At 40.4% G+C, this 17,251-nt stretch overlaps 1 protein-coding gene across 2 annotated transcripts in view; it reads left to right on the forward strand.

The window, feature by feature from the left end:
• Positions 1–17,251, forward strand: part of galnt2 (UDP-N-acetyl-alpha-D-galactosamine:polypeptide N-acetylgalactosaminyltransferase 2) — a 55,046-nt gene that overhangs the window by 24,643 nt on the left and 13,152 nt on the right. For both annotated transcript variants that reach the window (XM_020590021.1, XM_020590019.1), the window contains exons 2-3: positions 10,015–10,102; positions 15,687–15,840. In XM_020590021.1, the coding sequence (XP_020445677.1) occupies positions 10,015–10,102; positions 15,687–15,840 (242 nt within the window). The remainder of the gene's footprint in view (positions 1–10,014; positions 10,103–15,686; positions 15,841–17,251) is intronic.

Genomic DNA, 17,251 nt, shown 5'->3' on the forward strand with positions numbered 1-17,251 from the left:
TGACAGCCTCTAGCCTGAAAAGAACTTTGGTTGAATCATGTTAAACAATGACTTGATTATCAAAATAATCAACTAATTGTTTCAGCTACAGGAAAATATACTTTGCTTATGTAACAGTAGCCAGTAGTTCACCTCGTTTCTCCAAATTGTTTTTGAGCTGCAGCTGCAGAAGGCTCAAATGCTCCAAACCCAGTTTTTTTTCCTGGGATGTTCCATTACATTTTCTGTGCACTTCTGTTTGTACTTTGTATCATTGAAATTTCAACTTAATTAATTGAGTCTTTCCAGCAAAAAGTCTTTTGTTAGAGCAGCAGATGTACAGTAGTAAATGCTTTTCCTGCAATGTGGTGAAAGTTTACTAGTTTGCTTCTGGACTTATTGGACATGTTTGATTGGGCCGATTCAGATTTTACCCAGTGCAACTTGTGTAAATAAAAACCAGGAACTGAAGATAATTAGATTTTTACTGTGTGTGTGTGTGTGTGGGGAGGGGGTGTTCATCTTTCTTTGCATGTGTTTTTCTGTGTGTGTGTGTGTGTGTCAGCTGCAGATGGGGTTTTGGGAAGACAGCCAACAAACACAATTACTCCATTGAGCCATCTTACACCCTGAGTGACTCTCTCACTCTCTCCTTCTCTGGCCTGCACACACACAGTCACACACACCCTGGTGAGACTTGTCACAGTTTGCTCAGTTTCAGTCTGAATTCTCAATCCAGTGAACTTTTTGGATTGTTCTGTCCTCCCCTCTCTCCCCTCTCTCTCTCTCTTTATGGAGTGACAGTATTTTGAAGTTAAATGCAGCCCAATTAGCTGCTCCGAGCGGGCGTCTCCTGCAGCCATGCTGCAGCGGGGGTGTGTGTGTGTGTTTGTGTCTGACACACTTCTGTGATTTTTTGGATACCTTTCCACCTTTGTCATGTCTTATTAAAAGAGAGAGAGATAAACAGACAGAGCAGTTCTGCTTTTATATCCAGGACTGGATGACTCAACAACTTGAAGCTTCGTTCTCTTACGGCACTGAGTGAAAGATTTATACATGGAATTTATTGGCCTATTTTTAGTTTCCTGGTTGATTTAGTCCTTGCTTTGTGTGCTAGAACAGTAGTAGGAATCATAGCTGTAGTTTTTCTAAGCTATTGTATAAATATTATTGTACTGCGGTAAAAGGCCTGACTGGTGCCGGTGTTTTTATTAGAGTTTGCATATGTTCAAAGACAAATCAAGGGACGGTTTGATTTCCTTTTCTGTTTATTGGCTCTTTGTGAGTTATAAAATTAATCAGTTTCCAAAGATGCCTCGCATCACCTAAACCAGTAACATCCATAATTGTATCTTAAATAGCCTAATTGATTTGTTTCTCTCCGGCAGAATAGGTCACAGGCATCACAGGAAAAAAAAAAGACTCCTTATAGAAAGTTGTTTTAATATTGTTTGGAGTGCTGGTGTTTAGTTTCATATAATAAAATTCACTCCTTTTCTTAAGACTTTTTTGTCCTGCTTGCCTGCAGGACACCAGAGGGTAAATGTCCTTCACTGTGAAGTGATTGTCTGTGGCTACTGTCATGTGAAAATATATGTAGCATCTCCCATTGGCTGACTCTTGCATCTTTTAGCTCTGCTTCTTGTCATTTTCAGTGTTCCTGTCTCTCGCTTCAGCTTGCTTTCCAAGAAAGGCTCTTGCATGTTTGCCAAGCGGGAATGATGAGTTCAATGACCTATAATATTTCTCATCAGCAGTGTTTAGCAGGAGTAGCTGGATAATGAGATAACTTTCCAAGATCAAGTAGAGTTTCTCAAAAGCTGCTATGATGAAAAATTAGAGACTTTAACCAGAAGCATCATGATCTCACTTAGGCATAAATTTTAAATGAGAGATTAATTTTCTCTCCAGCTTCCTGTTTCTGCTGGTATAGATGCTATAACTACTGTAAGCCTCACATGGGAGATGGAGGCCCGCAGCACCACATGTGCATATGAGCGTGTTAACAAAAAGATATTGGGATTCAACTGGGAAATTTGAGATCTAGCTCAGCCTTTAAATGGATCTTACTGTGTTTGTTGTAACATGGAGATCTCCACATTTGAATGTCAAGAGAATGGCACTGTAAGCTCCGTGTTCAGATGTATGTACAGGCTGTTAACTTGGTTAGGATGAAGTCCTGTGTGTCTGTCTGTTTTAGTCCAGTGTGTGTGAGGATCCATCAATGTTCTGGAAATAAAAGGGATTCCAGGCGCCTTCTTTGGAACCACATGACTTACAGTAAATACTAACTGGTCAAAACAGCTGATCACAGATGAACATGACCGGAGTCAGCGGTGTGTAAGACACATGAGCCATTGTTCTCCCTTCCTTTGTCCTGCTGCAAAGGTGTGATCTTGTACCAACTGCAGAGCCCAGAGAGACTGTTTTTCAGTCTTGCTGCAGGGTTTTCAAGTTTCACTGTCAAAGCTGGTTATATTAACAAGGTTTTGTCATATCTAGTTTCACAGCAAGTCCAATGAAAGACTGTAACATGTGGGTGGAGTCCAGGTAGGGTCATGGGGGATTGAATTCATGCGACTAAAGAAAGCCCCCACAATGGTGAGTAGATAGGAGTTTGGACACTGCCGTGTCTTGAGGAAATGCATTTAAATTCAAGCCATCACCTTAGCAAATGATGAAGAAACAGAAGGAAGAGGAGAGGAAACGGTACAACATGAGAACTTATCAGTGCAGGTGTCGTAGGGACAATGTGCTGTAGAGATCTGAGTCCAAAATCAGGGAGAAGAGAACTAATAAAATGAAATGAAGTTGGGCAAAATGGGAAAGTGAGTGTGTTCACAGGTGAAAAGTTCAGTCATCTATAATTTGACAGCATTATAACAAAGTTTGCTGGCACAGTGCCACAACAGTCTCAGTCTCAGTTTCAGTTCAACCTCAACAAGGTATCACTTGGAGAGCTTTGCTGGGAGGCACAATAATATGAGCCCAAATGGCAGAACCCTTCATCTGCATCCCCCCCCTCCTAGTCGGTGTGTAGCAACGTCCCAGCTGTGGCTGTTTTTTACCACTTTCACTCCTTTCATGTTAAACTGCTGCCAGAAGAAGCTATATGCGTGTGTGTGTGTGTGTGTGTGTGTGTGCATGTGTGGCCCGAGGACACCGAGCTGTGATTAAAGAGTGGGGAACAAACGACTTGCTCTAGATTCTTTCTTCTCCTGGATAAACAACGTGCAGCGCGAGCCGAAGAGGAAAGCATCACTGCAGGGAGCCTGAGTCAGGGACATTAACACGTTCATGTAGTCTCACAGAGTCTCATGCTGATGAAGATGTCACAGTTTTGTTCATAATACATGCCATGTCCCTAATTCAGTTTCCCTGCTGATATATTATGAGGATGTGGGTATTGAACTGGAGACCGAGGTTATGGGTTGTTTTTGTTTTCCAGTTTGTTTGTTGCCTTCCAGCAAACAAAGCTGTACTTGCCTTTTTGTTGATGGACCATGTGACATGTAGCTTGACACTCGTTCACATCTACACACGCTTGTTAGAACCACAAAAGTCCCATGAGCGAGTTTGTTTTTTTTAACAGCTTTTCATGAACTCTGAAGATTAGACAGCTTAGGAGGAGCTGACGGACGAGGGGGTTCTGTAGTTTAATTTTTAATAATCCAGTTTTAGTTTCTTAAATTTCTTTTGGTACTTTTCGGTAAAATGCCCGTCCTTGATCTTAGGTTTTCAACCATGCTAGTGCAATTGACAGGAATTAAATATGCTACAGACATGCACTGCTTTACCTAGCACCTTTACCAGCCACTTCAACAGCCACTGGATGAATTTTCATGGCATTTGTGTCCTTGTCAGGATGAATTGTTACATCTTTGGTAATGACTTGCCAGCTGCTGCAGTCATTTGGTCCCTTGAATTTGTCCAGTACTTTTAGTTTATGACCAAATACCTGATAATTATTCCCATTAACCTGATTTGATTTATATTTAGTGTTAACTGGCATGTTGGCATGCTGACACAGTAAGCATTAAACTGGCTAACATGCTCAAACTCCTGCCATAACAGTGTAATTGAGAACAAAGTAAACGTGTTCAGCTTAAATGCATTGCAGTAGAAGTTCCTTTATATTTTGTGTTTTACTGCAAATTGACTGGTGTAATGCCTACATGCACTGTTAAGAATAATGTGTATATTATCTTTAGGCATCATATTCCTGTTTGTACAGTAAACAACAAAGCTGCTAAATAGCACTAAACTGCAGTCCAAGAAGAGTGAAGCCAATTAATATGAAAAACAGAAACGTTTGACTGATTAAACTTTGCTGAAAGCCCCATATTAAAGAACTGTAACTGCACTGACACACTAATGCTTGTGAGCTCTCAAACCCCAACATACACAAATATGAGCTGATATTTGTTAACGTGCACACACATGCTTGCACTGATCTGTCTGGGGCTTAAAGTCCATCCCATTATAAGACCAGCGGGTGCGAGAGCTCTTTTGTGCCCCGCGTACATCCTTCAGTTGGCAGCAAGAACATATTTTATTGGCCTGGTAATTGCTCCTAAATTGAAAATAAAAATGGCTGTGAACTGACTAAAAATAGACTAAAACAACCTAAAATTACAACAGAATTTAAACATCACTCACTTGAAGCAGGATTCTGTTTATGTGAAGGAGCCTGCGGTGCATTCGGTACAGTCGGCTGTAAAATAGAAAATAGAAACTACCGTTTTTGACATGTGCAACAGGCAGATGTAGTCTCAAATTCATTCTGCTCTGCTGACATCCATCTGAAATCTAAATATTGAAATCGGTTCCGACAGCCTCAGTATTTGTGTTCATTGCTAGCGGCTTTCAGCATGTGCTTATCATATTTTGAGGCTGTTGCTCGTGACCTTTCAGGAGTCATTTTCTCACAGCAACTGTGAATATACAGTAAATTCTTTGTTGCTCTGTGTGCAGTAAGATGCTTGATGCTGCCCCACAACAAGAAAGCACTGAGATAAATGCACATAGCAGGGGCATGCATGCCTACAAGAGCCGTTAGGTGGCTCAGACAAGGAAAACAAACCAACTGCTGCAGGAGAGAAATCCTAACAAAGGCAGATTAAACCAGAGAGAAAGATAAGCAAGCAAAACAAAAATGAGCTAAACTTCAAACTAATATTTAACACCTTTATAGAGAGACCTAGCATTGTGAAGTATTTTTATTATTATTATTACGTCTCTTGATAGAGAATTTCTGTGATGTACTTTTGCTCTTCTCTGGTCGACCAAAGAACTGGAGTGATGCTGGCCTCACGTCGAGACACAAATGTCTGCCTCCGAAGTATGTGCGAGTGTGTGAAGTGTGTTTTTTGCCTCTGTGTGCCATGAACATCAGATGGCAGACTAAGCAAACGCAGTGGCACCTGCAGAAATTGTGTAGTGGGCAGGTCATATGGGGCCAGTGAAAATCTTGGGGTGGCACACTACAAAGACTATATAGCACAGAGGAATTTGACGCTATTCAGTTAATAAAAAGGTAAAGATATTATATTGTAAAATAAACTGCATCTTTTTTTAATTAATTGGTTGAATACCAGATTTTGATATTCACATAAGATCTGTCAAGGAATCATTAATTATTTATTCCAATTTGGATGCATCAATAGCAATAAATCAAGTGTGTGGGTTGCTTAAACATAAATATTAATTATTAGCTGATAAAAAAAGAGTTTCTTTTATGTCCTATTTCATACTATTTGCAAGTATCTTTCATTCTATGAATCATAGCTTTGAACTCAGTTTATTTAAAACTCAAAATTCTAGGTCAAAATTTACAAGTGGCTTTAATTCTAGGTTTATCTCTATTCTGAAATAATGAATCATGTATGCAAAATGTGTGACCTAAAGTTCTGATGCAATTGCAAAACAACATACATTGGATTTCTTACTCACTTTCTTTATTGCTTTTATAATTTCAATGATGATAACCAACATGGCATTCCATTTCAGTAGTTTTAGCTCAAAATCATACACAAAAATAATTTTTCTTCCGAATGCTCCCTTCACAGTTCGACTCAGATGTGTTACTTTTTAAATGTGTGTCAGTTTTTTAAGTTCTTGTGCTGCAAAGAGTTAGTGACTGGGGCCTGTGGGGCCAATAGGGTGGTCATTAATTTTAGGATGGGGGTCATGGTCCCCCTGGCCACCCCCTGGGAGTGCCACTGAGCAAACAACTGCTGAAGTGACATAGAAAACTGAAGTAACAGACAAAAATAGGATGAAAGGCAGAAAAAGGTTCAGGTTCAGCTTTGTTGTTTCCGTGCATGCACATGACATATTGTTGCTGGAGACTGGGTCTTCCCCATTTCCAGACTTTATGCTAAGCTAAGCTAACTGTCTGTAGCTTCACGTTTCCCATACAGAGTGGTATCAGTCTCTCATCTAGCTCTTCTGTAGTTCCCAAGTTGTCAAATTATTCTTTCAGACATCACTGATCTGCTGATGAGTCCGTCATGACCTTTTCATGTTGAGCAGCCCAAATCACAGAACTTTATTTTTAGTTTTCTGGGAGATACAAGATTTTTGTGAAACTTGTTTAATGTAATCAATCAATCAAATTTTATTTGTATAGCGCCAAATCACAACAAAAGTCATTTCAGGACACTTTACAAAGTAAGGTCTAGACCTTACTGTTATCACTATTATTACAGAGGGAAAACCCAACAAATCCCCTTTGAGCAAGCACTTGGTGACAGTGGGGAGGAAAAACTCCCTTTAACGGAAGAAACCTCCGACAGACCCCGGCTCTTGGTGAACAAGATATTGAGAATATTTACTGAAATGGTGAAGCCATGAAAAGCACTTAGAAGAAGGTGCTACAGAGTGTAAATAGAAGAGTGTTAGAGTGGAATTAGATGATCTCTTTAAACATAATCTACGTACAGGGGAAAAGGAGGAAGAACTGAACATTTTGTGTGTGTGTAGTTCCAATACACTAACCCACTGTTTATGTCTCTGTGTGTGAAGTTTTAAGCAAATGTGTGTTTAGGAAAGAGGCTGAGGCAATTTTCGCTAAGCGGTAATTAAAGCCATTCATGTGACACCTCTCCAGCATCTGCTGTTACCCTTTTAAATTGTGTTTCAGTTTGCGATATGTCATTTTTATAGCCAACATTTGTCAGTAAATCACAAAGTCTTTGATGCACTGGATTGTTCTCGTCATCATCTAATGCTTTCTCTCTCTGTGCAATTTGTGCTGGGTTGCAATTCCCACAAATCACTAGGGGTTTGGACAGGAAGCCGGCTGCACAGATGCAGCTGGAGTATTCCCCTTTCTCTCCCTTCACTTTCTCTGGTTGACTTTTCTTTTTTCATCATTTATTTCTTGTTTTCTCTTCTCCCAGCAGCATGATTGCCCATTTCATCATCATTTTCCTTCCTCGCCTGCCTGCTTAAAAAACAGTAAACTGATGAATTCCTGCAGTTAGAACAAGTAAATGTGGAAATAAATATCTAGCATTTACAAGCAGAGTGGCGAATTACTAGCTGACCTGCTCGCAGCACCAGCTCTACATGAGCGTCTTGAGGGTTTAAAAGCAAAGGACAGATGAAATTCTACATGTTAACAAAAGAGAAGTGATGCATTTCTTACAGAAAGCTGTGCCACTTTATTTTGATAGTCTTTCCACACAATAAATTAACAGAACATCAGCAGGCTATCAAAAATATCAGCCAGCTGTCTGCCAGCAAAATAGTCTCCCTCTTCTCTAAATTAAGAACAGCTGCTTAAAATATCAAATCTATCAAAAATCTCCTGGTAGACACACAAGTACAAAGTTTACTGAGCTTTTCCAAAATGTAGAAAAGCTAAAAATATCAGTGAGTGGGGAGACATAATAGGGAGTAGCAAAATGTCCCTCAATGCTTGATAGTGTTGACCTCGGAATCCTACGTTGCAGTACAAGTTGAGGTCAAGAGGAAATAAACGCATTAAGGTACAGATCTACTGGCCTTCCCTGATGTCTGCTTTCCTGCACACAAGCACAGATGCTTTGAGTTGCTACAACGCTGTTCCTGCAACTGCTTCTATAGGCTGGATGAGACTCAGAACAGATAGGGAACATGCCAATCATGATGATAATCACCTTGGCTGTAGTGTCTATCTTTGCTTAAGGGTCTTATAATTGTCTTACAGTGGTGTTACACAATTAGAGACTTTCTCCCCACTGTGAAAGATGCATAAGCTCACTGCGTGTTTACTGACTCTCAAAAAGCAGTGAAAGACACAGAGACAGAAGTTTGAAACCTCCACTCGATCAACTACATCAGTGGAAGATTTTGTAACCAGCTCAAAATGCAGAGCCGTGTTCTGTTTTAGTTTGAAGAGAAGCCATAAAATGTCAGCTCGAGAGCCTGTTCGACAAAACAACACAATAAGGCCAGTTTGGAGCTTTATTTTACCTGAGAATATGTTGTTCCCCCGTTTCTGCAGAGAGCATACTGCCAGGACTAGTTTTCATCCTACACTGACTGTGCACACGCTCACCCATCATGAACACTTATAGAAATAGATTTTATGTAAGATTTTTTTAAATGTACTTGTGGGGTGTTATTGGACAGTCTAATCTTTCATTCACTGGAAAACTGAGGCAGTTTTTGAACAGACTGATGATGTGTCCACAACAGTTGGATGTAAAGGCTGCTACAGAGTCAAAACAACAAGCAATAATTTTGCAAGAAATGCAGAAGGCATCAAAAGCATAAAGTGTGTGAAAGTCTTTGGCTTTTTATCCTTTACCACAGCTCTGTGGTGTAGCAGTCAGTGGTTAAATACTGTGTATGGTGGTCTCAGACTGTCATTGGTTGTCCTCAGGTGGAAAAGAAAACAGATCAATAAAGCATTTTGGAGAAGCTGAAGGTGAAAGGGAGCTACAGAGCAAATAACAGCTGGACAATAGTTTTCTAAAGTTAAGGCCAGCAGTCTGGACAGTGAGTGAATGGCACTAATTGCTGTGCCTCCCAGTGTATCGATCCACTGGGTTTCAGTGGTAACATAGACGGAAAACAGGAGGGAGAGCTCAGTCATCTGTCCATTTTGTGTCAGTGGTGACAGGTTGAATGCGTTTCTCGGTGAACTGAAGTAGGGATGGAATGAATGAATGAATTACCTGGTGAATGGAGAAGAGAAGGAGCAGCTGAGTGAGTGAAAGCCTGGCTGAGATTGGTGAATCACTGCACACAGTGATTTAAATGGACACTGATGTGAAACAAAAAAAGATCTTCAGTCTAATTATCAGGCTAATGATGAATAAGTGAGTTGATGACTGAATACAATTAAATGTCTATGGATTGGTTTATTGATTTCATGCTTTGCTAAAAGACAGCATTGATTGTTCAGCATCTTGAGCATCATGTTCACTGGACCACCCTGTTGTCTAAATGGACTAAAAGACATTCGGGTTTGAAAACAACCTTTCTTACACACTGTTACTTTTGACTGCTCTCATCAGTTAAAGGCTTTGCTGTAGGAGTGCTTAAATAATATGTAGGTAAACTGCTTGGTTACAACATGTTCCTTCCACCTTGGTGTGATCAGAAGTTTGAACAGAACAAATGGTGAAACGTTCTTGTCTCTCCACTGACTCCCTTTGCTGCTGTTTATTTTACCGGTCTGTGAGGGGCCAACACTGAATGATGATGACAGGCGATATGTGCCGAAGAGGGAGACGTTAAAAAAACATGAATTCTGATCTGACAGTGCCGGCGTGGTCAGAGATCGGATATGAATTAGATCTTAGACCACATATGCAAATGATCAGACCTGATTTGCTTTGTTCACAAATCTGTGGAAAAAAATCAGACCTGACAGAAAAAAAAAACAGATTATAGTCACTTCAGTATGTAATGTCAACGTAGCTTAGAGATCTTCAATAGATAACACCTTGAATAATGTGTCTCAGCTGTACCAGCTTGCTGTGTTTCAGGTTGTGTGTCCATGCTGATGTGCCTGTGTGTTTGCTCTGTCTCTTTCAGGACGAGTGGGGTTCTAGTGACTCATCTAGTCGGAGCAAAGCTCACGGCTCTGACGACAAGGTTCACAGCCTGGAGACACTGCCACCAGGTAGTCAACTACATTACCCATCATGCATCACAACCGCGCTGCACCTAGTAACTAGATGGTAACATTAAAGGAGTGTGCCACAGGTTAGGCTCTATGCATTCCTCCTTTAACTTTATAGTATTTAACTCTTTACTTATTTCATGCTTTCTTCTTGGTCAAAAACCTGTTGCCTGCATTACCCACAATGCAACTCGACCACCAGCAGAGAGGAACTGAATAGTAATGATAATCAAAACCCCATGTCTAAGATGTAAAAACAAGCCATCAAATGAAGGCTGTGTCATATTCATAGCCAGGATATTGGACTATTGTCTCCCTCTGGATCTGAAGAGGATTCGGCTCTTCTTTGTTTGTGTGTGTGTGTCTGTACTGAAAACGTCTCAGGTGTAGAGACACTGTATTCAGGAGGCAGTTGTGTTCCCACAGCCAAAACTGTTTCCTTTTTGAAATGTGGTGACACAGTGGTATATTTTTATTACCAGTGGAACATGAACAGCCTTATCACATTTAAGTAACCACAAAGAAACAGACAATTCAGTGCATCCAGCAGTGTGATACAGACTTCAAATGTTGGAGCCATAGTTTTATCCAAACTGACTGAGGGATCCATTTTAATCTTCCTGCAAACCAGCTCTGTGTCTTCACCCAGACTTTGAGAGACATTGTTTTAAAGTGGAGCAGAGGAGTCACTGCAGAAAGAGCATCTGATTTCTCATTCAGCTCAAATCGTCAGCCTCACTCCAAGCAGCCGCCGCCCCCACCTCCTCCTTCTCAAGCCCGTGACCTGTGAACGCTGAACACACACTCTCTTATCTGATCCAGCAGCAGACACGGGATCCATTTTGAGTGTTGAAGAAGAGGGGTCTTTCAATGTCGGGGTGACTTACTGTAACATTCAATGACCGTAGCGTATCCCAGCATCACTCACACAGATGCAAGGAGAGGACAATGAAGAAGAAGGAAAATGGTGGAAAAAGGAGAAAAGACAGATGATTAAGTCACGAACGAGTGAGAGCTCAGCTTCTTCAGAAATGTCTTTTTATAATGTAAAATAGTCCCACAAGCAAACACGGAGCTCTGATTTCTTCTTATAGTCTTGAAGCATGAAGGTTCCTTTTAATTAAAATACAGTTTCATAAATCTTCATTATAAAACATTTTAATGCACCTTATTACAGTGCATGTGGGGGCCTGTTTTTGAAAGAGTGCTTTATTTTCAGGGCTCATTGAAAGCAGTTTTTTCTTATTCAGGGGAAGTTAATCGAGCTCTAACACTGCATATCAAAGTCACACAGCTAGTTTCAATTGAACCATGAATAATTATATATCAGGTTCACCTCTTGACCAGGCGCTAAATAGCTAAATACTAACGGAAAACACTTAATTCAAGGTTTGCATACTAGCTTTTTCCAGAGCAATCAACTGCATCTCATGGCCTTTATCAGCGAATGAAAATAGGAATATGGAAGTAAATTCCTGTCAAAACATTTGTGGGAGCACAAACCACATTTTGAGTGCTACTCAATTTGCAACTCGGCAAATGAATGTGTGCAGGCACAGATTTGTAAGCGCAGAATCAGATTTGTCTGCGTAATCTCAGCCATGCCTGCACTCGTTTTTGAGTCTGCGCTCTCAGGTTCCATTGGGATTTGTGTGAAAGTTTGTCGGTGTGAATCGTCTCTTACAAATCCCTGCCTCTGCTCTCTCAAATTTTGATTTGCGATCTGTTTTGTGCACTTTCAAAAATTTTGGCACACTGACTTGTAAACAAAACCCAGTGGAGAAATCTGAAAGCGCAGACTCAGAAACCAGTGCACACATGGCCGGGATTACGCCCTCACGTCTGATTCTGCACTTACAAATCTGTACCTGTGAGCTTTACATAACTGAGTTTCAAGCTGAATAGCACATGAAAATTGGATAGTACACACAGTATAGATACCGGCTTTCATCAAACTCGATTTGACAGTTCTAGGTGAAAGGTTATCCAATCAGAAGCTTTGTCCCACCCCCAAGCCCCCCACCCGGCTCCTAAACTTGAGACTTTAATGAAAAAAATTTATTACGATCCGGCTCATCCCGGATCTTACGGAGGCGTGCAGGCTTTACACAGGGGCTTAGAACAGACGACTGGAAAGAAAATAAACATTGCTCATGTCAAACAATTTTTAGCAAAGCAGGACGCATACACTTTACACAAGCCTGTAAGGATTTATTTCCCGAGAAATAGAGTGTTCGTCTCTAGGCCCCTCAAACAATTTCAAGCCGATCTCTGCGACATGCAGGCTGTCTCCTCCTTTAATAACGGAAACAGATTTCTGCTGACCGTGATCGATGTTTGCATATGAAGAAAGCATATGTTAGACCTATTAAAAATAAGGGCGCTAAAGAAGTGACAGAGGCTTTTGCTTTGATCCTAACAGAGAGCGGTGTTCCTAAACTGATTCAAACTGATCTAGGAACAGAATTTTATAATAAGTTGTTTAAGGCTTTGATGAAAAAAAAGCTTCTGATTGGAAAACCTTTCACCTAGAACTGTCAAATCGAGTTTGATGAAAGCCGGTATCTATACTGTGTGTGATAGTGCACCCTCAAATGTTTTGGCAGGGATTCACTTCCATAGCAGGATTCTCTAACTCTTGTCTCTGTTCACAAATGGTCAGTTCTATATTTGGGTAATATAATAGCTACCCAACTAAATGCTGTATCTCTGTGACATCTGTGCAAACCGCCCTCGCTGTTGAAGAGTTTCAAATGTGATGGAAAAAAAACAAGCAAATAGATCTTGTGTTTAGGACTGACATTTATTTTAATGATTAATCAATAAGTGGTCTGTAAAATGTCAGAAAACAGTGAAAGATGACAGATACTATTTCCAAGGTGACATTTTCAAATGTCCTATTTTGTTCCACAAACAAATAGCGTCAGTTCATAACGATATAAAATTGAGAAACGTAGCTCATTTACCAAGCCTGAAGCAGAGAACAGAGGATTTACAGACGCACCAATAATCAAAATACTTGGCGATTAATTTTCTGTCAGTTAATAGTTTCGGCTCCACTTGAATCTAGATTATTTTGATTAGTTTTAATCTCAGTTTTGCTGACCTCCAGGAGTTAACCTTCTCACCTTGTGGCAGTCATGTCACTGTCGGGTGTGGTTACAGCTCCCTCAGTGACGCTGGGTGTGAAACTTTCCCACTTGCTATTCAGTTACCGTTTAAAGGTTTTATTCGGATCATTTTCCAGGAGTGAGCTGAACAAGGCGTGTGTGTTTGTGTGTAAACTGAATGTCAGTGTCCTCTGAGCTGGTAGGCGGAGGGTTCACGGTTCAGTGCAGATGGAAGGAACCATGCTGAACAAACAAAAACAACCTATCAGAACCTGTGGGTGGAAACAGCTCAGTGACGAGAGCGTGAAAACTGTAACCGCAACCAATGGACCACACCGTTCACTAGTACAGACTCAGCAAGCCACTGAACTCCAGGTGATTGTCACTGCCCAGATTACCTAAGCTCTCTGTCTATTGTCTCCAAGTGAAGACAGCATCTTTCTCACTAGAAACACATGTCAATATAGTCATAACTTCAATTTTGCCAAAAATGCAATTCATATCTTTTATTGTAGTCTTTTTAAGTCTTCACTGCATATAAGTCTGGATAAACATGTATGTAAACTGCAACTTCACTGGTTTGTGGAGGCACACAACCCCAAAGCAGTAAATCTAGTTTATATAGCCAAACATCACCTATTTGGATTCACAGGCTTTACAGTTTGTATAATATACGACACCTTCTGTTCTTAGACCCTCAAATCAGATGTGGAAAAACCTCCCAAAAAATAAAACCTCTATTGGGGAAAACATGGAAGAAAAGTCAGGAAGAGGAGCACTCCCTTTTTCAGGATGGACTGACCAAAATAAAAAGCAAAATGGTAGAACTTCAGATTGGCAGTGTTATAGACTTTAAACATGCAGAATATGATCTGGGAGGATGTTGGGCAACTGAAGATGCTGCAACACCTGAATCACCTGACCACCTCTTCATTATGAAGACCTGGAACTGTACAGACACACATGCACCATTCAGACATATTTGAGAAAGAAACATGTGACCTGAGAGTACTGGAAAACTGACAATAAGTATGAGTAATCCCATTAAGAAATTTGACAGTTAATCTGGTTCAGCGTACATAGAAAAGGACTGAGCTAAAGATGCACCAAGTGTGAAGATGAATCATGATTTCACTACATTAATTACCTCCTGCCACTAAACACAGATATCAGCAAGGACATCACACACTCCAACACATGCAGCGGTGTCTCAGAGGCGCTGGTGTAGTCGCAGGCAGCTCATCGCAGGCTTCGGCTAATTTGCATTTTGAACACGTTCACATGCTTTCACAGCAGACACACACACCCTTGCCGGCTCTTTCCTCCTCATCAGGCTCCATTTCTTTCCGTGTCTGTCATACACACACGTCTATACTGAGAGAGAGTGTAATCTAACACTGCCATATGCTTAACACAGATTATTAGCATAGCAGCTGCACCTGCCTAATTAGTTGCATTATTATTCGTGTGGGTCTGTATCTCAGTAGTCGGTGATAAACTGTGAAATTAAACACGACAACTTTCTCTGTTTAGTGCACAGTGATCTCAGTAATCTGGTCAGACAGATGCAATGCACTCTGAGTGTGTGTCTTTCAAAACTTTTATTTTAGGCTCCATTAAATTAGTAAATGCTAAAATGTGTGATTATTTTTCTTTCTGATTCACTGCAGTGCATAATAAATGTTCTGTTGTGTTCTCTGGCTTTGCTGAAGTAGTCTGTACTTGTCTCCCTAATTCTCCTCTGCAAAGTTTCAGCATACATTTCAGGTCAGCTTTCCTCGGTGCCTCGTCAGGCAGCAGCTTGAAGCTTCCTGTCAGTAGTGACGGATTCCTGAATCAGCCATGCTGCTGCCTACATTTCGAATTCCCACTGATTGATAATCCCGTTCATTCCTGAGATGCATTATCAGCCTTTGTGAAGGTGTAAACATCATCTTTGATAGTGGCTTTTATTTTTGGATATGTTGTTTATTTAACATGTATTTCACCTGTGTGTCACCCTGAGACTGTCTCATACCAAACCTGGAGTTACAGTTTGTTCTCTTGTAGTTTAGCTTTTTCTGAAAGGAAATGGCTTTTTTCTCACTCTTTGCTCTTTTTCCACATCGTGAATTAATACTTATTTAACAAAAGAGGCTGGAGAGATTCAGCCGACACCCTGGCTGCTTTTCCCAAAATACTATGTTCTGCTCACGGGGGCTGGATTTTATTTTAGGTTTTGAACGTTTTAGATCCTTTCCTCCGTCTTTGCAACCCTTCATCTGGGTTTAACCACAAAGCCACACCAAAATAGTATATCCTTCCAACCCCTATGTATGTTTTTCCTTCTGCCTTTATTTATTTGCACACAATAAAAATACAACTCAAATATTACCTAATATTCTCAGCTGTACATAAAATCAAGAAGCTAAAAGCTTATAAAACCATTTAACAGTTAGTGACTGTGCTTAATGTGTTTGTGTGTGTGTTCCCAGGTAAAGTGCGTTGGCAGGACTTTGACCAGGATCTGTACGTTGGAGCCACGGTTGTCCGACCAGGCCAGGACCCGTACGCCAGGAACAAGTTCAACCAGGTGGAGAGCGACAAACTACGTATGGACAGAGCCGTGCCCGATACAAGACATGACCAGTATGTAGTTCCACTGTCAACACGCCTGATATGGTTGCACACTACAGTTCTGTCTCTCTTGACCTTTTTTAGTGTCACGGTTGTGATGACAGGAGTTGAGTGTGTACACGCTGTCCTTCTCTGTCTGTCTGTTTCACTAATTACCAGTAGACTGGATAACTTCTCCTGGAAAACTCCCTCTATACTGTGTGTCAGATGAAATCAGGAAGCAGCAGCCACTGTAAAATGGCTGATTGAGCCAGTGTGCTGTTTGTCCATTCTGGGCTACTGTAAAAAAACAAAACAAAAAAAAAACATGGTGGTTCAATGCTGCACCCTTGTGTAATCTCTGGACCGAGTGAGTTTGGCCTCTGTGGTAGAGAAGCTGGTTCACTGTCACCTGGCTGCAAGTCAGAGAATGTGGTTTTACCTGTTGAGCCAACCAGGATTCACTAAAATACACTGAACTTGTTTTTCAGCAGAAAGATTTCTTTCCTACCCTGAGTGAGAGGAACACGTCCTCTCTGTAATGGGTTCTGTTCTCTGGCTCTGCCTCAACCCGCTCTGCAGGAAGACAAGAGGAAAACTGGAGTCATTTAAGATGCATTTCTTTGTTTTTTCCAAATGTTCCATAATAATTGGATACATCACTTATATCCATATTGGCAGAGGTTAGATATATTTTGGACGGGAAAGCACTACACATTTTGTATTCTTCATTGATTTTACCATACTTGGAGTATGGCGTTGAAAACTGGGGAAATACATACAAAAGCTCACTTCAACCATTGTATATATTACAAGAAAAGAGCGATAAGAATTGTGCATAAGATGGGGTATAGGGATCACACCAATGGAGCTTTTATACAGTCTAAATTGTTAAAATGTTTTGATTTAGTGGGATATAAGACTGCTGTGTTTATGTATAAAGCCAGGAACAATTTATTACCTGGTGGAATTCAAAAACTATTTAATGAAAGGGAAGGGGGATACAATTTAAGGGGTCAGTTAAATTATAAAATTCATGCTATACGTACAACCAAAAAAAGATTTTGTATTTCCATAAGTGGGGTAAAACTATGGAATAAATTTAAGAATGTAATTATGTACGAATGTTAACACTCTGTTATAATTTTTTAGTATAATACTTGTGTGGTGTAGAAGAGAATCATTTACTGCTTGCAAACCAATGATGGTAAGATGATGTCAGGGGGTAGGACCGGATAAGTCTGACTTCTTCCTACTCCATTCAAGCATGTACTAGGTATAAGCAAATTGATATTGGATTATGTGTACAGTCATGTGTGTTCTCATATCAACTGTTTTTACATGCTTGAAAGAATAAATCAAATCAAATCAAATCAAATCACTTGTTATCACGACACATTTTCCTGTTGTTGATAATTAACTGTTTGGCTGTTTAATTGTCTTT

The sequence above is a fragment of the Monopterus albus genome, unplaced genomic scaffold (assembly GCF_001952655.1).
Source record: "Monopterus albus unplaced genomic scaffold, M_albus_1.0 scaffold10.1, whole genome shotgun sequence".
NCBI classification, from domain to species: Eukaryota; Metazoa; Chordata; class Actinopteri; order Synbranchiformes; family Synbranchidae; genus Monopterus; species Monopterus albus.